Source organism: Eufriesea mexicana, unplaced genomic scaffold (assembly GCF_001483705.2).
Source record: "Eufriesea mexicana isolate 0111107269 unplaced genomic scaffold, ASM148370v2 scaffold2534, whole genome shotgun sequence".
NCBI classification, from domain to species: domain Eukaryota; kingdom Metazoa; phylum Arthropoda; class Insecta; order Hymenoptera; family Apidae; genus Eufriesea; species Eufriesea mexicana.
The window spans coordinates 636329-661311 of record NW_016910610.1 but is presented as its reverse complement, the minus strand read 5'-3'; the positions used below and the strand labels follow the sequence as shown (position 1 = coordinate 661311).

At 34.5% G+C, this 24983-nt stretch overlaps 1 protein-coding gene across 1 annotated transcript in view; it reads right to left on the bottom strand.

The window, feature by feature from the left end:
- dally (division abnormally delayed protein) overlaps positions 1-24983 on the bottom strand; it is a 477850-nt gene that overhangs the window by 15451 nt on the left and 437416 nt on the right. Inside the window, exon 6 of the mRNA XM_017903784.1 lies at positions 3552-3696. Within this exon, the coding sequence (XP_017759273.1) occupies positions 3552-3696 (145 nt within the window). The remainder of the gene's footprint in view (positions 1-3551; positions 3697-24983) is intronic.

Here is a 24983-nt window from a genome sequence, read left to right as displayed (position 1 = left end):
TATAATATATATATATATATATATATATATATATTATTATATTATATTTATATTATTATATAATTCAATATATTTGTTTTTGGTGCAACACACATTTTCCTTCATAAACATTTTGAAGTTTATGTTGCAAAAGAATAATGATCATTTAAAATTTAAATTTACGGTACATGGTACAATAACATACAAAAGTGAATTTGTATTCAAAGTACAATTTTCCTTCCTCTCTTTTAGAAAATTTATTTCGATTAATTATAACGAATTCTTAAAAACAAGTATAATTATTAATATGGTCAATAAAGTACCGTTAAATTTTTGTAGTAAATAATACTCTTCTTTTCAAAATTATTTTTCCGGATTTAGAAATATGATGAAAATAGCAAACATATTATTTAACAAAACTTCCTTTGTTTTCAACGAAATTAGCATTTATACTTTCTTATACCAAAAATACCGACATTATTTTTTAGTCAGCCCAGCAATCTAGTAAGTGGAAGCCTAATGGAAAATTATTACTCGTGGTTAAACACTTCTACGACTGACTATAATTAAATAAAACTATATTAGAAAACAAAAGCATATCCTAACCCAAGAATCAATCGATCCACAAAACCACATGCCCACGACAAGACCAGTCAAGATATCTCGCGTCTTTTCACTCAGCATCGTTCTATACACGACGTAAAAATCGCATGTAATACTCCGAGTAATCGCGTCGATACCATCGAACCCCGTGTTTCCCCATATCCTGGAGCTCGTTATAAAATGTTGTACGTAATCTGCACATAATGTTAGCTTAAACTTCCACGTGTCTCGGAAGCATGCTCGAACCGCAACGCTTGACGCTGCCTGTGCCCGGAAGGTACATTTGGATTGCGAAGGATTAAACGTGGCTATCCGCATTTGCTTAAAGCGATTTTCGCGTTTAACTAATAATCACGAACAAGATTACGCGGAGCTGAAGTGCAGAGAAATGCCCTGTTTCGTTCGTAATTACAACTGCGGCACTGCTATTGTATTATGCGGAGTATAAAGGCATCTTGAAGAGGGATTAAGAACGCTGCCTCTCGAGGAACTGGCGTGCTGGTCATTGTGCGCAACGTCCTGAATTTTACGCTCTTCCTATCAAAAATTTATTTCTTTTACTTCCGTGGCCGCGTAATTTCAGGTATTTCGGATGACGAGCTCCTTTGACTGTTGCATAAGTTCTTATGGAAATTGTAGTCGAGCTTCTTGCTACCAGGGTTATAGTATCGTAGTACCACTCATCTCAAAAATTGAAGGATCAGCCAATTTTCGTCGGAAAAATGCTGATCTTCAGCTGCTGTAAATTTAACCGTGTTCTTCACTGCAGACGAATTTTGCGAATAATGTCATTTAATAATAAGAAATAAGAAATATCGAATAATAGTTACAAATAATGTAAATAATTTTAGATCTTATATTAGAGAAATTCATTTTTAGATCTATGTTGAATAGATGCACTTTATTAGTTAAAAATTTCGATACTTTTTTTAGCCAGTTAGCTGTAACCGTTTGCAGGTAAATTAGCTATGTAAATTAATTTGTTTCGGAAGGGAGGACTCTTTGGGACGAGACAAGGGATACGTTTACCGAATTTAATTAAATTATATATAGCAAGGGCTATCTGTATCCCGCGTAAGACAAGGCCTCGTTCGGTGATTTTATACTACAACGATGTTAAGGTGATTGATTGAATCAATACTAGAATTACCAAAGGAATCAAGATGTCTTGTTTCAGACATTTTATTTTTACAATTTTTGAGAACATGTAAATTGCTTTTAACCAGTTAGCTGTGGCGCCCCCTTTTGAGAGCGCGCACCTATACGTGTCGCGAAAATCGAGCGATGACGAGTATACTCGACAATCACAGAGTAAGTGTCGCTGTTAAAATATTGGATCGAAAAGATGAGTTTATTTTATAAAATTGACAATTTTGTTACTAATATTTACTTATTTGGTTAACATCTATTCTCTTATTGATTAGTTTTTATGGATATCTATGAATTTTAGTAACCGTCAAAAAATAGCTAGGTAATTTCGGGCCAACAGCCATCAATGGGCCCAATGCCTGGTCAGCGTCACACATTTGTCCCGTGGCGGATCATCTTGAAGGAACCCTATCATAAATCAGCTTTCCGACTTTTGCTTTTGCCCCTTTTACGCTAACATCTAAAAAACGTTATCATCGCACATAAATAAATTCGTTATGCGAACTTATAAGCTGTATCAGCCGGTGCATACTGGGACGCATGAGTTCATCTCAAATTATTCATATTTTTTGTTTGTTCGTTTTATTCTCGTTTATTCCCGTTCGTCTTATTATATACTCGACAATCACAGCTAACTGGTTAATATTCTGCTTAAGTCTGCGTTCAATTTATCAATATATTACCCGAACTCGCCACAATAAATAACGTCTCAGAATTAGAATTAATTAAATTTTATTTTTTAATCCTGTCAATCTCAATTTATCCAAGATTGTATTTTCAAGTCTCGAGAATCTATTTCGATTTTTCTCGAAGGCACATATATAAATAATTCACACTTAAATTGAACGTTCCACTGACATCCTTTAATATTTACCAAACTTTTGTCTAATAAGACTCAGTTACGTAAATCGTATCTCCAATTTCATTTTAATACCGAAGTCCAGGCAGAATTTAATACCGGGTAAATAAATAAAAAGAGAGCCAGGAATTATCACATGTTATAAATATTTTTAAAAATTAAATACGACTGATACGAATTTTGATTAATTTACATATGTGACAGAGAATAATTTAACAACGCGGTTTTATTCCTCTCTTCTATGCTTTTATAAATACAAGCGTACAACGGATTTATCGCAGGATAATTTATATTTATTTCATGCATGCAAATTATTGTAAAAGTTAAATCGATGATTTTTAAAATTTTATATCATTATGTATTTGTTAATCACATTTTTACCACATATTATTTACTATTATTATTTACTACTATATTTACCATTATTTTTAACAAAAGTTAATATTAGCTTTAGAGTGGTGACGTACGTCAAATTGACTCCTAACACTATGCATGTCAGATTGACTCCGTATCACTATAATAGCAATAACTTCACATCAAATTGACTCCCTATCAATAGTAGTGACTTGAAGTCAAATTAACTTCGTATTGTCAGTGGTGGCATGATAAGAATAACAAATAATATGGTCTTCTCTATTACTCTCCATCTTTCCATCCCAGTTAATCCTAAACTGTTCTACCCTGTCTCCTGTACATTCACGACATGAACCTCCTCCCTCTATAGCTAGCTCCATTCCCACTCGTGGAATAGATCGAGAAAGTTTGGAAATCGGTAACACGTATTAGCGATGAGTCAAGGAGTTCGGCAACTTCATCGTAAGTTATGGTATTTTGCGCAGGCGAGCAGTCGTCTCTATCAGAGCGCGATTCGAAAACAGGATGCGAACAGGAGAGACACAATTCAATCGGAAACACGGTCAGCCAAGGCTGAGGAACGAATTACGGTTGGACACGGACTCACCTGATTAATGTGCCTCAATTGGTCAATGAGCACGCTGGTGTTCGAGTTGCTGTAGGAAGTCGTCGTCGGCGACATTGTCGTTATAGTGAACTCTGGGTTGTACCTCTGCGCCATCAGGCTCGAATCTGCTACCGTCTTCGTGTATCTGTGAACAAGCACGAGAAAATACGTGAAATCAACTGGTTGGCTTCCTTAAGCTGAATAAGCGTTGGTACTGTGTGTCTATGAGAAGATGAGGGTCTGAGAAAGGAGATGAAGGGTTGATTGTGAGAGATTGTAGAGTGTAATGGGGATATTTTCATTAGTATGCCTGGAAAAATAGGGTACACGAATTTTCATCGTTGAGTGAGATGGTTTATCTAGAGATGGGATTAGATAGAGGCTAAATGAGATAGAATGATAAGAAATGATAAAATGCACTGGCATAAAGGAAGAATCAGAAGACGAATCATTAATGTAATGTATATTGGTCAGGTTTCAGCTGTTTAGAGAGTGAGTGACAGTAGCTATATAGTTTACTTATGAGGAATGAATATATATTAAAGTATATTATTTTATATTATATTAATTTATTATTTTATATTATATTATTTTAAATTATATTAATTTATATAAATTTATATTATATTATATAAGAAAATATATGTTAATCTTTTGACTGTTAGGGATAATACTGTTAGGGATAATAATAATTAATAATAATGAAATTGTTCTATTTACTGTATATTACTATATTTTAATCTATTACAAATTTTTCAAAAATGCTAGAGATTATTTCAAGAAAATATATCATTAATGTAAGCTGTTGTAATATTTCAGCTGTTCAGAGAATGAATGATAGTAGTCATACTGTTTACTTATGAGGAATGAATATATATCAAATTATATTATTTTATATTATATTAATTTATATTAATTTATTTTATACTATATTAAATTTTATTATTTTATATTATATTATTTTAAATTATATTATATTACATAAGAACACGTATGTCAATCTTTTGACTGTATTTATTGTGAGGAATAATAATAATAATTAATAATAATGAAATTACTCTATTTACTGTATATTGCTATATTTTAATTTATTACAAATTTTTCAAAAATGCTAGAGATTATTTCAAGAAAATATATCATATTTTTACTGAGTAAATATTAATGGTAATTGAAAGGGAAAATATAGCAAGCATCTATGAATTTGGAAAATGTGTGTAATATATTTATAAGGAAACTATATTGTGAAAGAAGAATTTATAATATTATATATAATTTGGAAAACGTGTATAATATATTTATAAGGAAACTATATTGTATATATATTATAAATACTTCTTTCACAATATAGTTTCCTTATAAATATATTACACACGTTTTCTAAATTCATAGACACTTGCTATAGAAACTATAATATTAAGTTGGTAATTAGAGTCTATGACTTTGTCTGTCTGTACTTTAGCGTGCTTCTGCTTTGTGAATCACGAAAACGTTTTCAATTTACGACTACGTACGTGTACGCAACGAAATTCGAGTTATTAATGGAGAACCTTGAATGTTAAATTAACCGTATAATTCATTTTTGGTAATTCTCTGGGCTTCAAGGCCAAAACTCGTGAAAAGCCTAGAATAGAAAGCTTTCCCTGCTTTCTGTGTCGTAACAATTACTCATTTTGATATATCCAAGATGCAATTTTCTAATATACATGCAAAGAGGCTTTTGTGGCATCGTGAATTACCTATTTTCTGTATTTTCGAAACAATTTTCTCTTCTTTCAAAACACCTCTCAATTTTCTCATTGAAATACATGTGAAGAAGCTTGACGAAATTGATTCATGCCAATGGAATAATTATTTTTATTTAATATACGACTGATTATTATTATTTTTAAAATTTCTTATTTAAGAAAATCGTTTATAAAATTCCAATCAATTTCTATACTGAAATCTGACACGTAAAAATAGTTCTATAAAATTAGTTAATTTAATAAATGGTCTTAACTATTAATACATAAGATGTCCTAAAATACACGCAAGATTTGAATTTTGTGTCATTTGTGAGATAAAGTGTTGCCAATGAAATGAAAAAAGATTTTTTAAAATTATAAAATTAAATATTTTAATTTTATTATTTTAAATTTTAGTTTAATAATAAAAATTTTTTTACAAAAAAAAAGAATAAACTTAAAATTTTTTAATTTAATTTAGAGTGGCAACTGACAGTCCAGGGTTATTAAAAATGGAACCTTACATGAAAGAACAACGTGTCTTCATTGTCAAACAATATTTACAATTTTCAATTAAAAACCTGTGTTTTCTATCAAAATTAACTCTTACGTAAATTTTGGGACAGCCAGTATAATTCAAAAAATTCTGTATTTCAAAGAATCCTTTTCAAAATTCCTCCACATTTCTACATTAAAATTCAACGTGTGAAAGTAGCTCTATAAAATTGGTTCACGATAGTGGAATAATTATTTTTATTCAATATAGAACTGTACATACTACCACTTTTTACACTCTTGTTTAAGAGGATATTAATTAACGTTTATTAGCCGGAAGCTAGTTTCTATAATACATAACACCGGTAACGCAGGAAAATATTTTCTTTCATTAAAAACTGTATGAACGTACGAATGTTCTGACAGAAAACTTCCAGAAAAAGTGGCAAGCGTTAAAGGTAACTGAAAATGGGGCTTAATATACCAGCTAAGGATGTAAGCACCCTTTTAATTTAGAACGCTGCCTTAATTGCACGCTATTCGAAAAATCAGTATACATCCCCGTCATTAAAATCGCTTTGGAGTTACAATCAACATCAAAGGTTCGGCGAGAAAGGCGTTTAAAGTTTTCAAACCACACGGTAGATGCAAATTTACCACATACAATTAGTTGCATACAAATAAGCTAGCTTTCCGCGGAACGATCTCAGTCAGAGAGTCCTGTTTCAATGGAAACACTCCAATTGTACGTCAGATAGCATTTTAAATATTCTGCATTCGTATGAACTAATTGTAAATTCGTTTGAAGCGCAACTTCCAGCAAGAGAATTCTTTTTGCATCTAACTGAAAGACAGTTAGTGATTCATTAATTAATTGTCACCGTTTTCAAAGCTGCTCTGAAGCGTTAATAAAATTTCCTTTTACTTTAAAAATTGCTGTAGAATTTGATGCAAAATTTCATTTTGTTTGTCATAGACTATAATAAAAAAAAGAAACAAATTAATTTACATAAATTAATTACATATTAATGCTGGAGTCAATTTTTCTTTATAAATATAGGGTGTCCCAAAATTCAGGAAAGAAGAAATTTTGATAGGAAACACGGGTTTTTAATTAAAAATTGTAAATACTGCTCAACAATGACGACGCATTTTTAACCCTTTGCACTCGAGAGGCGCCCTTCAGTCGCCATTTAATCAAATTTTAAAGATGGATATTAATTAATATATCAAATTTAATATAATAATGTGCGAGGTATCGAAATCAAATAATTCTAGAATTCTATTATTATACAATTCTCTATTTACTGCTCAAAAAGATATCGTTGGTATTTTAGTAGAGAATCTTTAAATTTCTACGCTTCTCTAGCCAAAAAATCGTCGAGTGCAAAGGGTTAATTTCTAAATAATTTTTAAATTATATAGGGTGTCCCAAAATTATCCTTATGCATGCATATGTACCATATGTACTCGATAAATATTAAATTCGTTGCAGTGACATGAAATATTACATACTTGGAACGAGTGACTTCATTGAATTATACTTCCAATATACATATCATATATCTGATTTCACATACGTGAAGCAACAGAAAAATATTACAATATCATCATAACGCGTAAAAGTACATTTCCAATGCCACGATTACACGATCAGAGTAAAACAGACACAGCAAAAAGTAAGATAAAAAATTCCAAAATTTTCCGAAACACAAATTCAGCAGGTTTTTTTTTCAGGAAAGCGAAAAATGGGGAGAAAATTCGTAAATTTTTGAATACTTTTCATATAAGAAATGTTTATATACTTAAAAATCTCGTAAAAGATGGAAAAATATAAAATACATTTACTCATTTGACAATTTTGATCAAAAACGAGAAGCAGACAAAGAATTCCGTATATCTGACAATTTTATTAAAAAAAGCAAGGGGCAGAAAATAAATTCCAATAGATTCGTTCTTCCATGGAGAGGCAAAATGAAATTTTCCTAGGCCGGACAACCACATCAAAAACACAAAGAGTGGGATAACAAATTTCATAAAAATTTCTGCATAGAACAAAAACCAAATTCGATATCTCGGAAAGCACAGTTTCAAAAGACCACGTGTCTTTTTTCCCTGCCGCAGCAATACGGGTAATACGATTCACGTAAAATCCCCTGACATAATACGTGAACATACAATCATCAATCGTCATACAATACCGTAGAATAATCTACCATTACGAGAAATGTACATACGAGAAAGCAGGTTAAATGGAAATCTGCTTTACCGGGAATTCGACTACGCGTGACGTCAGAGCACGCGTCTACGTTGCCGCCTGATCGATGCCGATCCTCGAGGTGGGCCGATGAATCGCGAAGTAATTGGATAAATATCAAGCATTGACGGTATCCGCGCGATCAAAACGTTTTGTCTGCAGATAGAATCGTGGCCTTTTGCATTTTAAGCGGTCACGAATTCCGCGCCACGTTCTCCGGAAACGTAAATCCGATTCCGCGATTTCCGTTCGGCGCGATGGTAATTGGATAAATATCGAATACCAGTCGTTTCGATATCGAGTTCTGCGCCTCTTTTTTTCTCCTCTCTTCCTGTCAGCCGAACAAATCCATGGATATAACGCCGTATGTCGTGTGAAGTACATAGATGGATACGTTGGTTGTGACCTTCACGCTATTCCTACCAATACTTCTTTTGCAGCGATCAATTTGCTACCTTGCCAATAGAAGGATTCCTACTTGAAGGAGGTGCTCCGTTCCGGAGAGCGAGTTTACAACATGATTTTTATTCTAAGGTTTACACTTTTAACAAACCTAACGGTTTACGATATATTTTATATCGCGACTGCAATTTCGGAGGATAGATATGCCTCACCGATGTTCTAGCGGATTAAATTGTAAAGGTAAAGACGAAAGTTTAGGAATTTTTACAAGTACCAGACTCGATGGATGAGATCCACGTGTGACAGACCCAACAAGCGACGGACAGACACCGCTTATAAATCACGTCACTGACCACCAAAAATCGGCTCCTTGACAGTTTCCTACTCCTTAGCCAAAGGTCCTACCGTCACACCCTCTGTCCAATTAAAACTCCTTACTTTTCCACCACCAACGTTTATTTTGCCCAATTGGAACTAAACTGGAGAAAACATCGGACAGAACACGACGAGACACGGCATAGATCAAATTCGAGAAATCAGTTGGTCTTCGACACCGATCCTTGAAACATCTTACTTACACATATAAACGCGTGTTCGAAACGGTACTCTGTTCAACGTCTTCATTATAACTGTTCTATACTTTTCTATAAATAAACGCTCTCTTTTATCAACACACACTTCGGGATCCTTATTATTTTTGACTCTTCATGCGAATAGTTAGAATACATTTCATATACCTTCCTTAGGACAGAATAAAGATAATTACAGAATAAAGATAAAGATAGAATAAAGATAATTATAGATAGTTATTTCTTTTTACCCATAATCCCAATAAAATCATTCAAAAACCACGCGTTATTTCGTGACTTTATTAACCTTGTTGATCCGCGTGAATGTAGATTCCAATGCTTGTATCCGGCTCGAAGGACCAAAATGTAGCTCCACGCGGATAAGGGCAGCGATTTTATAATTGTCGCTGCCTTCTTCTCAATATGCCGAATCTTTACGGGATACTGAGCACTCAGGGTGTGTAATAATGCGCAGTTGTCTTGTATGTACACTTTATTACACGATTTGATGAGTTGTATTAGTGTTTTGTGTATGTGCTGTATCGTCTCCGTCTTCTGCCGTTTTACATCCTGTGTTCCGTCTTACGTCTTCGACTTCTCGTTTTGTCTCCCAACTACCGTCTCGATGTGTTCTGCCTGACTTGCATAAACCGTCTGATGTTTTCTGCATGACTTCTCAAAACCGTCCGACGTTTCGTCTTTGACTTCTAACTATCGTCTGTCTTGTCTAGTCTAGGTTTGCGCTGATTGGTGGAAAACGATTGTAGGTGGAGGAAAAAATAGAGTTTTGATTGGACAAGGAGTTTTAGCAGGACTTTGGATTAGGAGAGGGAAACTGTCAGGGAAGTTTCCCTTTGGTATTGTTTAGTTTTAAGATTTATAGGTATGTCTGTTTAGCGTTTTGGTGGGTCAGTCACGTCTGTTAGGCCTGGTCCCAAATACTGCTGTCCATAGTCCTTGTCTTTGATTTATAATTTGTTAATCCTCAAGAAAGACAGTTAGGCACGTCTTCCATGTATTATTGTCGTCGCAACAAACCTTATTCCAAGAAAAATAAGACTGCTCACAGGGTCCCACGTCCTCGTGAATTATTTTTAAGTAAAAGTAAAATAATGCAAAATACCTGGCCACGAATAATATTCAAAATTTTAATTAGCCATAGCCGACAACTAGTCCGAGACTATGATTTCTTGCCGTTGAAATTAAAGGAGGCTGTCTTCTGTGAGAAGTCAGCCATTCAGGGTGCCTCTTTCAGCGAAAAGGTGACCAACTTCTACTATACACTTTCATTTGAAACTTCCACGTTGAAAGTTTCTCGTCAAACTGCGAAAACAAGCAGCAATAGCCATAATTTAACAGAGGTCTCCGAGCAGATTAATAAAGAGTAGCTACCCTCTCAAAGCGCGTTCTCCTTCGCCGATTTATTTTTCACAGAAACGATCGTCGGGACCGATTCGTTCTATCGCCAATTAAAATTCTTCCGCGAAAATTTCGATTTTTCTCCTCGGCTACAGACATAACGACAGAGCTTACGGTTCATCGAAGCGTTTGGTGGGCTTCGATGTAGAAATAATTAAATTAAGCATTCGATTAGTTGCTGGGTAGTCCCGTTTATGGGCTGCCGGCAATGGAAAATTAACTTGCAACGCTCGGGGATTAAGACGAAGTTTTTTCCGAGATTGCGGCAAGCTAAAAAGCCGAATTAAGGAAATTAGTTTATAGCGGGTACCGGGCCGAACCTCTTGGGAATTTCAGGCATAAATTGTACTTGGCTAAGGAAATCGTTACCCGGCTTAGGGATAATCTTGGGTGGAAGAAATTTGAAGCGGTTTCGATTAACAAATCATATGCAGATGGGAAATATTCTCCTTTTGAAAACGTGAAGAATATTGTAGGATGGCGGAAACTGGTTTCGAAACACCAAAAATTGACAGAACAACGAGAACAGAATAACACAAACTCAAAACTCATAAAACTTATTTAACTTAGGAAAAGAACACCAAGATAACGAAACGAAAACACACAAATTCAAATTAAATATAATAAAATAAAATTGAAATTGTATATTTATGCTTTAATTTAAAATCCTGATTAAATTGATACAATGATATATTGTTAAAATTTGAATTTTACGGCATTTTATGCGGCAGGAAGACAGCATGAGTATAAAATAAATAAATAAATAAAAATAAAATAAATAATTAAAATAACGCGTTTTCATTTTTGAGCAATATTTACAATTTTTAATTAAAAACCTGTCTTCTATCAAAATTACTTCTCGCGTGAATTTTCGGACATCCAATAGCTGTAATCAATTTTTCAATATCGGAAAGAATAAATATTTTTCCACCTATCGGTCATTATTAATTGAAATATGGTTTATTTTTATGAAGATATTGTTCAAAATGGCGGCCGTTCTCCTGTACACAACGTTGTATCCCGCGAATTAAATTGCGTTGAATTTCCTGTCCAGTATTTCGCATTTTAATTTGTCCAAATGACAATTAATATCGAAAACGTAATGATAAAGTCAATAGTAAACAGTGTCTGATATTGTATCCTATACAAATATAATCATACAGCCGTTTATGGTGAAATCGGAAACACCAGTCATCGATTAAATACTCGACTGATTTTCGAATGCATTTTTATTCGAAAAACGAAACCCAGAATGCAATTCTCTGTCATTTTCGTCTCATTTTGAGTCACAAAATCTCCTATATCCTGTCTGTATCGATAACTCTTAACTATTTCTTTATAATGTTTATAAAATGTGTGAAAAGAGTTAACCAATGATTTATGCGAAAGATTAATATAAATATTTATATTTATACAACGAACTGCAATATTATCTAAAGTAATAATAGTTGTCATTGGTGTGCCAAATTTCATTCTTGAAAAACGACACTTCGCATGCATCAATTTAATACATACTTCTGTATTTACATCGTATGGTTAGGATAAATACTAAATTTGTCGCAGCATCGCGAAAAATTACACACTTGTAGCCAGTGACACTATTTATTGGATCACATATACTACACATCTGGTCTCACAGCGATTTCGACAGAGACACCACACGTTCTGACTAATAACTGTCGCATAAATAAGTAAGACAGTGAGTTGATATAGCAAGCCTGACAATATTTATCGCGTTGACATGATCGTTTTATGCGAACTTTTGTACCAGCACCGATTTTAATTAAAATCAGTACAGTTGTTTAAATATATGTTCATTGAACATGAATAATACATAATATTTATTAAATTCTCTGAATAAAACTCATTTACGAGTTAATCTTGCGATGGCTATTACAGATTAAAGCGAAATTTCATTTGTTTGCTTGGTACTTTGATTTTTTAATATAGTTGTTAAAAAATAAACTTCCACTTTACTCTTACGATGAGAGTGAATCTTCTAATTGCTTTTTATTTATTTATTATTTATTAATTATTCTTTCTTTTTTCAGCTTTTAATTATTTTTTCTCTTTTCAGATGTTATTTCTTTCTTTCTATTTATTTTTATTTGACATTTCGAATATTTCGTATAATATTCGAGTGTCCCATCGTTGGGTTATTTATGTTTCATCGCTGTGTTGTTCATGTCACATCGTTGGGTTCATCGTTCCATTTAAATTATTTTTGTAGTTTCCTCTTATTAATCCGTTTTCTTTCAGGTTTTAATAATTTTTCTTTTTTCAGATTTTATTTTCATTTGACAATTCGAATATTTCGTATAATATTCGAATGTTCCGTCGTTCGTTTGTTTATGTCTCATTGTTGGGTTGTTCTTTCCACTTGGTAGATCGTTCTGGTTTATATTCCTTCCTCTCTTATTTTGTTTCCTCTTACTAATCCGTTTCATTTCAGGTTTTAATTATTTTTCACTTTTCAGATTTTATTTTCATTTGACAATTCAAATACTTCATATAATATTCGAATGTTTCGTCGTTGGGTTCTTATGTCTCATCGTTGGGTTGTTCATGTCTTATGGTTAGGTTCTTAATGTCTCATCGTTGGGTTGTTCGCTCCATTTAGATGATATTTATGGTTTATATTTATTTTATTTGTTTATATTTGTTTATATTTGTTTTATTGTGTTGTACTAATCATTTACTAATCTGTTTCTTTTCAGCTTTTCAGTTTCTTCAAAACATCGTTGGACGACGCGGGATGCGTGCGATTAGATCTAAGTCGACTTAAGTATCTATAAGGTAGATTTTAAGTTTTTCAAGATTTCATTGGAAGACATCGTTGGACGGCGAGGGATGCGTGAGTTTAGACTTAAGTAGTTGTATATAGTTATAAGATAGATTTATAGACTAAATCTCATGTGCGCATTTTCTGTTCACAGGTAAGCTACCTAACTTGGAGCGAAATACATCAATTCTCTATCCCCCTCGTTTACCAAATAGAACATATAGTTCTCGCGATAATCGCGATCATTCTTAAGTATCGACTAGCCTACAAGATGTACTTCCCGTGTACTCGACAGCTCCACGCCTCGTAAGTCATTCTCACGGCTCGTCTCCGACACTCATTTCTACCACTGTCAATCTCGTCATGCATCGGGATCTCTGGTGACCCTCGGGCCGGTGAGGCATCTGGGGCAACACGAGGGTCCGTCGACCTTAGTCGTCCTGGGTGCCAATCCGTGCACACGACCGGGGGATGGGCCCTGCAGTCGGAATCATTGCAAGAGCATACCTGCCTGTCCTATTGCACTTGGCGGCTATGTGGTTATGTTTGCATAGAGCCTGGGTATGGAGCATGCGCGTGATTCCGACTGTTAGGCCTCGCATAGGACCCTCGGATTGACTCTGGATGTTTCACTGGTTCGTTGGCTGCCTTAGGTCATCGAGTAAGCCATGGCGAGGTCGGCGGTGGCAGGATGAGCAAGGCCCGATCGGGAGGGTGCTGAGGTGTGAAGTTGCTTGTACACAGGAGTGCGTCGAGTAAGCTAGTCGATCTTTTGAATAATCGCGTCTCTTTTGTAAGACACGATATTTAATAAAGTATCAGTAGCTTCACTTTAACTTCGTTCGCTCTAAGTTAGATTAGGATACCTTTGATACAGATAGCGCCAGCAGGTTGTGCCATTAGGGCGCATGACGGGTCTCGATGCGTAGCCACCTCCTCGTAGTGAGACCTGGTAATTGGTAGCCTTTTCCAACGAACAATTTTTGGGAAACGATACCAAGCTAAGAGCTACGTAGCAAGCTTGAGATATTTTCTATGTATTATAAATTTTCAAAATTCCCTTTCTAAAGAAAAACAAATAATTATGATTATAGACATTGATAAACTCAGAATTCTCTCAGCTAAATTTTAAGACAAGAATGAATCTCTTAACGTTTCTACTTTTTATTTAATTCTTCATTTTAGCCAACAACCGTGAGTCTTAAGTAAGGATGTAAGGGCGCGAGGCAGTCAGAAGAAGGTAGAAGTAGAGTTGAGAGTAGGTAGAGTAGAGAGAAGTCAGGAGGCAGAAGGCTGAGAATCGTGTGAGAAACTCAGTATAATATTTTAGTTAAATAAAACCTGTTTTAACTGGAAAGGGAGTTGTTGTTTATTAGACGCACAGATCTGTCTGCATAGAATTAATTTAGCCAAAAGTTCTACAAACTGGGGACTCGTGCAAAAGTAAAATCCTACATTCATTTCTTCCAACTTTTATTATTCACTATATCCTATTAGATTTATGTTTATTATAAAACATTATTTCATAATAAATAATAATTCTTGTCAATATATCGTATATTATTATTAATTATCACTATCGCAAACCGTAATTTACAATCCCGAATCAGATCCCAATCCCTTATAAAACGAGAATGAATGCTCCTACTCACGATACACGTGATCACGCGTTTGCAGACTGCAATGCAATAACGAGAGTACTTTAAAGAAGCACAAAGTTGAAAGGTAATAGCATTGTACACTCGCAAGGAACGGCATAAAGCAACATTAATAACGAAAAACAAAGCGTGATCGCGGGGAAAACTGCTGGGACTAAAAGATTAATATTAAGTATAATAACATTGCAAAGCGTTTAATCACACGCGAATGGTCATCAGCGACAATTTTCATTTCGACACGAATTATTAAATTATTGGCGTCGGTGGAAGCGCGCATCAATCGAATATTCCCGCGTAAAAGGACCATAGAACACGCGTATTGCCGAACTGTAATTTTGCTTAATGCCACTGTACCGTAAAATCCACGACCCCGATCAGTCAGATCATTTGGAATCAAGGTACGAAAGGTTTTCCGCCATTTGCGTGGAAAATCGAGCTCACAACGCTGGAACTGAATTAATTCATCTGCGGTGTAAGTAGGATTTTAATAACGCCATTTCAACGTGCGTTCGCTGCACACTTAATTAACAGCTACGCAAATATGGAGTTGTAATTAAATTAAGGAAATGTACACGCGTTTCGTGCAATAATTACGGCATTGCAGTTCAATCGGCTGAATGGAATTTCATTTGCGAATCATCGTGATAAGTGAGCGCGAAAAATTCGCGATTACGATTTGGATTACAAAATGGCGGCCAAGCGTGGTTACTAGATGCGCGACTCGAACGTTTGTGTTAGTTTCAGAGCAAATATTTTGAGTTTCTGCTGTATTAGATTTTGCTATTCTGTTTATAAAAATTGAATATTACGTGTGCATAGCTTTTTGAAAATATTTACTGTACCATAACGTGTTTCACATAAAAGTTGCACGGTTTGGAAGGAGACATTTGGTAATACTACGTCATACATGGAATATTTAATATTTGTAAATAATTTATAGAAATTATGTATAGAAATTGATAGAAATTGATTTCATTTGTAAGTAAAATGGAGTGCAATAAAATTCAACATTTTTCTTTTTTCTTTAATTTTCAGTGGTTAAAGATTTTTAGTTTTCTAATAAAAACTGCAATTTCTCCAGTTTCTAAATAAATATAACTTATAATAGTAACATTAGTAATTTTTTGGAAGTATTTATAATCTATAAACAATACTATAGGGTCAGATGGAACGCACCATATCCCATACGTGGCAAAATGATCACCATACCAATTACGGGTTAATTATATGTAAATCATTTTTTCGTAAAAACTTCGTCAATTTATTTTCTTTATTTTAACGAGTACTATCTAAAAACTTCAATTGTTAAATTATTCTGAAAATAAAATTGAATAACACTATTGATGCCTTCGTCAGTTTATAATTTTTAACTCTTCAGATGATTTAGCGATCATTTAGATAAATAGTATCCAGGTAGAGCTGAATTAGGTGAATACGATGTCAGTTCAGCATTTACTTATTTAAATTTTTTAAATTTCTCTCCGGCTTGAAATTCTTTCCTAAGGAAATATGTTCGAGATTTCTATCAGGCATGTGTTGGCAATAAATACCTGAATTAATTATGCAATTTTTTCTAAAAATTCACTGCATAGCGCATGAAAATATTGTAGAAGAGAATGATAAGTAAATAAAAGTGCCATGGCACGAGAAATGTGTAAGAAACGGTAACCAGAATCAAGTTTTTACTTGTAGAAAAGTTTAATTTGCATTCGATAGGGTTGATGCGCGTCAACTTACTTCAGATTCATAAAATTATGTAAATCAAGCTGGAGAGCTGAGGAAGATAAACGAGAAATGATATAAATATTCGTTTTTAAACTAACATAGAAATTAATCAGAAAATAAGAGAAGTTACGACTTTAAATAATATAAACAAATGGCACAATGTTTAATATATAGTATAACATATCATGATATATTACATTACAGTTTTTGATTAATTTTCACATTATTGTGGAGTTAAAAATTAAAATAAATAAGAAAAACGTGAGGAAATAAGAAAAGCATTAAAATAATATCGTATTTAAGTATTTATATTAGAAGAAAAATTCTAAATTAAATTAATTAATTATAATTACCCAATAATTCTTTACAACTTACTAAACACTATACTCTTAAACAAATACTAGCAATGAAACTAGATAAATATTAATTTTCATAGATTAATTTTCAAATTATTGTGGAGTTAAAAATTAAAATAAATAGGAAAAACGTAAGGAAATAAGAAAAGTATTAAAATAATATCGTATTTAAGTATTTATATTAGAAGAAAAATTCTAAATTAAATTAATTAATTATTATTACCCAATAATTCTTTATAACTTACGAATAAACACTATACTCTTAAACAAATACTAGCAGTAAAACTAGATAAAAATTGTATTTGTTAAATATTCAGAAAGGAAGAATGAAAATACTACAAATTACGACGCCATAAATTAATTTAGCTGCTGTCGTTCTAGAAACTCTCCAGTCATTCTGCTTTCATTTTCCGTCACAATATTCTTGCATCATCATACCTATGCAAATTGACTTCAACTATTTCATATGCAAATAAATCAATAAGCAATACTTTTATATAACCATTCTTCCATTACAACAGGATACATAATTTACACGCCATTGAAAAGAATTCAAGTGAAAATCAATTAGCAGTATCTCCCATGACAAAATGTTGGAAATAGATATCTTTACGTCATTAAGCTAAAAATGAAAAAAAGATAATTTATGTTCCTATTTCTTTACTATAATGTATGATGGTAAAACATCAAAGAAATTTCAATTTTGAGAAAACTTCTCTTTTCCCAAAATTATTTGAACGTCAAACATAAAACTGAATTAATAAAATCTCACACCCAAAAACAAAAAAAGAAGAGGGGGAGCATGAAATTGCACGTTATAAAAATTCACCATACCGAAACTCTAGGACAATGAAACTTGATGAAATATCATCGTGTATCGCTACTTTCTCGTGATTTCCAGAATCGGAAATCCCGGGTCAACAGGGGTACCCGATGCCTGTCTTAAAAATACAATCCGTTCCGCGTCATATACCAAAAGCATTACCAGATTGGTAATAAAAGTCGCATAGGGGCATAAATTGCCCGTTGCTTTGCAAAACGGGTTTAGCTCGTTTCACGAAACTTCATAGTTTCATGGAAAGCACGCGCTCGGCTTATGAGCTGAAAGTATCATTGAATACCGTTCCGTTTTATACGAGGACGGCGCGGAACGTGCTATCTTCGATGCAATAATAGCTCGCGGAGGGATACGAGTAGGGAAAAATCGCAGGATTTTTTGCAATAGGGCAGAACAGCTCACGAAGTTCGGACCAGCGTAGCTCGGGGCGATCGTTCGCCGGCCATCATGCCAGCGAGCTTACGCATGCAAATAGGGGTTAATAACGCAGCACGGCCGCGAATAATGCCACGATAATAACTGCGCCAAAGGTGGAGCAGACGTTCAACGCGTTAAGGAAATGTGGATAAAATTGCAAGAAACTCATTAGATGGAATCGATGCTGGGACGCGTGCGCCTCTGATCCCTTGGATTCTTCCGGTGGAAACGTTGCTTAACACTTTTCGATCAGGATCAGGTCAGCAAACTGATATTACGAGGTACGAGCGAGCAGGTCGCCGGTGTTATACGTTGGAATAATAAGATTACGATAATGATGAATGATGGAATTTATTCGGAACGAGATGAGAGAGTTGAAGGATGGTATTGGATGGTACAGGTGTTGGGGAAGAGGGTTCGAGATTTTATAGGAGACGAGGGATGTTTTTTCAGAAATGACTTTGGAGGTTATGAAATAAAGAGGAAGGAAATGCTAACCGTGAATTGGCTCACGGAGAACAATAATTTACGATTATATCGTGTCCCCTGATATAAAGCTATAATTTATAACAAACGTAAAATTGATATAAACTCCATTATACCCGGTTCTCTTTTATCTTGCCTTCACCTAAAACGCGATAAGTTATCGCGTAATCGCATATTAAAGCGCGTCATCATCTCAACGACTTTGAAAAATCCGCAACGACAGTGCAAATGGTATTTCCTCGAAGAATTCCAATGAACTTTTCAACTGCATAAAGCAGTTTCTTTCCTTCTAAAACGTACTTTATCAGTAGTGTTGTTTAACGACTTCGCTAGAGCAGTAAATAACAGCAAGCGGTTAATTAACCGTGAAACGCTCTAAAGTTGCAGGTTGCCAAGCAACAAGTCACAATTCGCGGGTATTCGGGTTTAAGCGTGTGGAAAAGCAGAAACTCCGTGGCATTTGCGGTATCTCGTCCCTTGCTAACGTTTGATATTCCCTCGTTCGTTCACCGAGGAACGTGAGGAAAGAATTACACGCGAGAGATATAGGGAAGAGAAGGCGCGCGAGACGTTCTATTTGCGTTAGCTATTCTCGGATCATCACTTTTGATGCGCGCGCACCCACAGAGGGCATCGCGTGCCATTCATTAACCAACCACGCGAGCGGCAGCACCGGTCCGACCGTTTCTTGGTTTATCGTCGATTAATCACGAGTTTCGACTTTTTCTCCTCCTTTTTCTTTCCTCCTCATCCTCTATAACCCTTGCTCGTCGATGTTTCGCGTTTCTCCCTACTTTGTATCTTTCGGTATGCCTGGTAATCGTACTCGTTCAACACCCAGCTCGTTGTCCCTTTTGTTCTTCCGCTCGATTTTTCTCCGGCTTGCTCCGCCTTCCCATCACCCTTCTCCGCTCCCTGCCGTCACTTCCTCTATGTCTTCCCTTTCCCTTTTTGCTTCAGCTTCTCCCCGTGCTCTGTTTCGCGAGCGAAGAAAGCTCCTGGCGACACTTTGATCGATCGCTCTCGCGGTCGGACCCGTTCCCTCGCACGCTACACGCGTGCAAATTAATATCGAATCGGAGGATGATCGATCGCGCTTTTCGCGCAATTCGAACAAGAAATTTTATTAACCTCGCGCGCCTCATTAGCGTTTGCGTTCGCGGTTGGTTCGTCGGTAGGGTACGCTTATGCGTTCGCGCCATTTGTTTGTTATTTTATAATGATGTTCAAATAATATCGAGTTATCTCAGGACCAACGCGCAATATGCGTACATATATTATCTTTGTCCACGCTATTGATTCGTTTGCTTTAAGACATCTTTTTATACCTCGAATAATTAATAATATATTGTTTGCTTTAAATGTACTTGTTTTTTGAGGTTAGGGACATGCGTAGTTCTGTTGAGGGTATTAGCATGGCAATGAAGATGGTATATATAATAGTATAATAAGTAAATAATTATATACATATAATAGTAAGTATATATATTTAAAAAATGAAGAATTATAGCAGATGTAATATAAATATATAGATTCCTCGTAATTTATGGTTTCAAATATAAAATAATATTTGGTAATTATTTAGAAAAGGGGGTCTCCTCGATTACGATGATTTTTGAATATGTTGTTGAGATGAACACTTTGGAAATCTTCTTTCTATATATATAATCGTCGTTTGGTCTCAGTTTCCGATATTTTTCTTAACAATATCGCTACAACTATAGACACTGTATAGACACTGAATTCTGTCTATACGTACGTGATTCTGTATGTGTCAGTTCATGAACGTCCCTTATCTCTTGTTTCTACGAATAACGAACAACGAGGAATAATGTATAACGTGTCAAGAAAATTGAAACAGAAGATGACTGCGCGGGGCCTCGCGGCGGCCGGTTACTCGATTCAAGTTTTTAAGTACACCCGTTATACGCGTCCATTGACAGCTGACTCGATGCATTTATAGAAACCATAAACAATCGGCGACTCCACACTTACACACATGCTACCGCAGACACGTAACTATAGGAAACATTCATTATAGTAGTAGCAATAGCTTTTTGCAAAAATTTAGGAAAAGTTGTTCAAAATGTCAATTTTTACAACATATTCAAAAATCATCGAAATCGAGGGACCCCACCTTTTCTACATAATGACCTAATATTTCTTAATTAAATGATTCAATAATTTCCAAATAATTTTTCTTGTCTTCCTTATTTTAGTATAAATGTCCTAATATTCACAGACTAGGGTATAGTTGCGTATTTTATATAATATATATTACTTTATATGCAATTGCTTATACGTAAAATCTCAGTAATCATGTACTTCTAAAATATTTGTAAATTAAGTCAACATTGATATATCGAACCAGTTAAATCACTTCGTTACAACTTGCACTGAAAAGAAGGGGAGTCAAGAAGTGTCAGATAAAAGTACTTGTTAATGGAAGAAATAAACTTTCACAAATCTGTCGACAGGTCATTTTTCTAACGAGAAAACGACCACGCTGATATAACTCGCGTGGGAAGTAACAGCTTGATAATAATTTTGAACTTTCGCGTTGTGGGGGTTTTTCAGGGGGAAAAAGACGTGAAAGAAGGAACGAAAGAAGGAACGAAAGAAGGCAGAAAAATTATAAAGAACGAGCAGAGATGCATATCAACAGGGAAACATTTTGTGCAAGCATTGCGTTGCAGCTGCACTTCTTGACGCTTCTCAATGCCAGGCATTCACACTCACACTAACCTTCCCTATCCTGTGTTTCTTTCTCCCTTCGACTACATCCGTCTTACTTTCTTCGCTTCTTCATCTACGTACTTCATTTCGCATTTTATTAGTCACTTTGGAGGTTATTTTCCCACATACTTCTCCATCGTTAGGTTCTTTGTCTATAGGTTCTCCTTCCTAACTTATTCTCTTTTCAATTCCCTTTTATGGTATACTACGCATCACGTTTTTCGATATTTAATTCCTGCAATCTTTATTCGATTAGCTTGTTACAAATGTAACAATGTATTAGCTTATTACCTTATCGAATGTAATTACCTTATTACAAAGATGATCAAATATATTTTAGTTTCTTCTCATTAAATAAATTTCTTCTCGCAAATAAATATTGGTATTACAAGGAAATAAACTACTTTATGTTACAAGTGAAAATTTAGAAGAATATTATGCATACAGTGTAAAGTAGGAAATATTACTTTGGCCTGGTCACAATGTACCTGGTTATTCTACATGATAATGTCATTATAAAAATAACTATAAAAAGAAAAAGAAAATTTATGAATTAAAACAAGTAGATTTATTTTATCTTCAAAGTATTTTTACTTTACCTACTTTCATTGCTTTTAAATTGTTGAAGTTAATATGAACTCAAGTATAATTCAAAATATAAAGTTTCATATAGTATTTCTAAGCGAGTTAAAAAGTTATACTAAATTTCATGGAAAATTAAAATAATTAAATGCTTGCATATATTTATACACATATATTTTGTTATACTGAAATTTTGAATAAGCGTTTTCTTCTATCTCTTGTTTGAGTTACGTATATACAGTGTGGACAAAATTTCTACCAATTTTAACTCGTCCTTGTTCCCCCTACACATTTCCATATATTATTTTGCTCATTTTCCCCGAATGCAAGTATGTTAATCAAATGCAAGAATACCGATTTATTTGCGAAATTTAATTATGAACAGCACATATGGTTTCCATTTTGTACCTTATGGTGTTCAATATTAATTGGTACAAAGATTAAATAATGTATAAAGGATTTAATATAGGACATATTAGAGCCGTTCACTGCACAAATCGATTAACTCCACTTTTTGAAAAATCTGAAATTTAAGTGTCAAAGCACTTGGTATAGTCATAACTTTTTATATTTATAATAACTTTCAACAAATAGAAGTACAGAAGAAATATTAAAAATATTTTCTTCCTTACTTACTTAAAAAATTTTGCATATTTTATATTTTAATTATTCAAGAATTTTTAATCGTCAAATTTTGTCATTTGTAGTAATATTCTTTCTTTGAAACAAATAGGGATAAATATTTTTAAACGTTATTTAAAAATTTTTAATCACCCAACCTCATCATTAAATAATATCCATCCTTTGGAACATCTGAAAGCATAATTAAGCTCGTATCTCCTGCTCCATTAACCTTTTACAATACAGAATACTGGGAAAATTCAATTAACCTTTTGCATTCGTTGATTCTTTCGTTACAAAAAACTGTTACAGTAATTCGAAGACTTTCTGTCATAAAATCGAGGATATTTTCAAAACGGTAAATAAGAAATCGCATATAAATTAAGCCGTAGAAATATTTTACTTCGACATTCCACGTATCATTGGGTAATTTTAAATTCGATATATTATTTAACATCGATCTTCAGAATTTGATTAAATGACGACTCACGGTCGCTTCTCGAGTACAAAGGGTTAATAGCAGTAATTATTCGCCGACATGAAATAATTCGGCATCTCGAAAGAGACTCGCTAGAATCTAGTTAGAAAAATTGCCTGTGAGGAAAACGTACATTTTTCCTCGATTATCCAGTCACACAGGTTGAGATGATTTTGCCCGCTAATTAAGTCGATCTTTGCATATTTCAAGGATTCTCGGGGATCTTCGTGGCCACGTTAAACGCGATCCGTGCACGTCTCGCTGTCTGTCATGTCCGCCCTCCGTTAAAAGTTCTGGGTTCGGCGAGCATTCGCTCATCCTTTGTCCCCGTGCCTTTCCTATTATTTTCCTTTTCCCTTCTCGTGTCAATTCCAGTTCAACGGTCGTCGTTCACTAGCCGCCCCTCTATAACCGTCGTTCCCGAGCTTCGCCGCTTTTTCTCGGCTCTTCCTCGATTTCTCTCTGCGCTCCGCAAATTCGATTCCACGGCTAACATGGCGGCCTCTCGCGCGCGCTCTCTCGCTCGTTAACGAACATAATTCGCCGCCGATGCAATTTCGCCTGTGCAGAAACGAGGGCGAACGGAAAAAGAAGCGACTCGACAAAAACTGGTCCGCCACCGATTGAGAGCTATCGAGAGGCGAGTCCCCCACCTTGCTCTCGAATATGTGCGATTTAGTTCCCAGCGGCACGTCGCCACCTTGCGGCGATTTTGACAGAGACGCTGATTTCTATTTGCTGCGCGCACTCTCTGCGTGTTGCTGTCTCGATCGCGCTGTATAGTCTGTGGTGGGGAAGCCCTGATGGCAGGATATTGATACGAACTTGTCGCAACGTTTGCTGGCAGATTGTAAACACCCGGAATTAGTTTCGATACGGTTTTGATTATCTCTGATATTAAATGACCCGAAATTCGATGTTGCTCTACGGGTAATTCGGGAGTATTAGGGAAACTTAATGAAAGGCACGATGTAATGTAGTTTTGTAACGTAATACCGTTGAAAGCTGTCTTTATAGTGTAAGTTCTTCACCGCTTGATCTCACGTTCTGTACATTAATCTGGGATATTTACACTTTCCTTTATTACCACGCATCGCACGTAATGAACACTGGCTTAATTTGTGTAATTTAAATAAATAGAAATGAAATTCATCGTGAAATATTTTCCCGCAGTAATTAAACAATGCACGATTGTAGCTTTGGAAGAATAATAAATAAATTGGACAGATTTCATTTCTATTCGTATCTTGATGAAATTGCTGAAATTCTTTTTCGTTTTCAATTTATTTGTACCTCTGAAGGTGGACAGACGGGCAAATGATTTTTAACGTGAAATGATAGTAATTAGTAATGAAAATTCAAGAGGACTAGAAGCTTACATTACGTGTTAAGATTATCAGATATTACTTGGTGTAATACAGAGTCTAGGCTTCGATAATATTCCTTGACAATTGGCAAGTTGTGTCATAAATCAGTCCCCTACATGCTTGTCAACTCATTATCTCTACATTAGAGATTCGACATTTAACTGATGGATGGCTCTGTATTTCTGCAATAAACCATCAATCGCATAATTTCCTCCATTATTGCTTTTCAAAGTAATTACGTTTAAACATTCCAAACGTTTCTTGCCAATTACATTATTTTCAGGGCATTTGAAAAAGCGAAGACTATTATTTTAATACCATTCTAAAATAGTAGTGCAATTAAAAATAATATTACATTTATTATTTTTAATAAATGTTCAATTTTTAATTTAGAAGAAATAAAAATAGATGCAAATTTTATTGGGAAAATTAATGGAGGGATATTTTTCTTTGTCTAACGGGAGTTTTGTTTCCAATTCCTATAGTTAATTAATATTTTCTATAATAATAATAATAATAA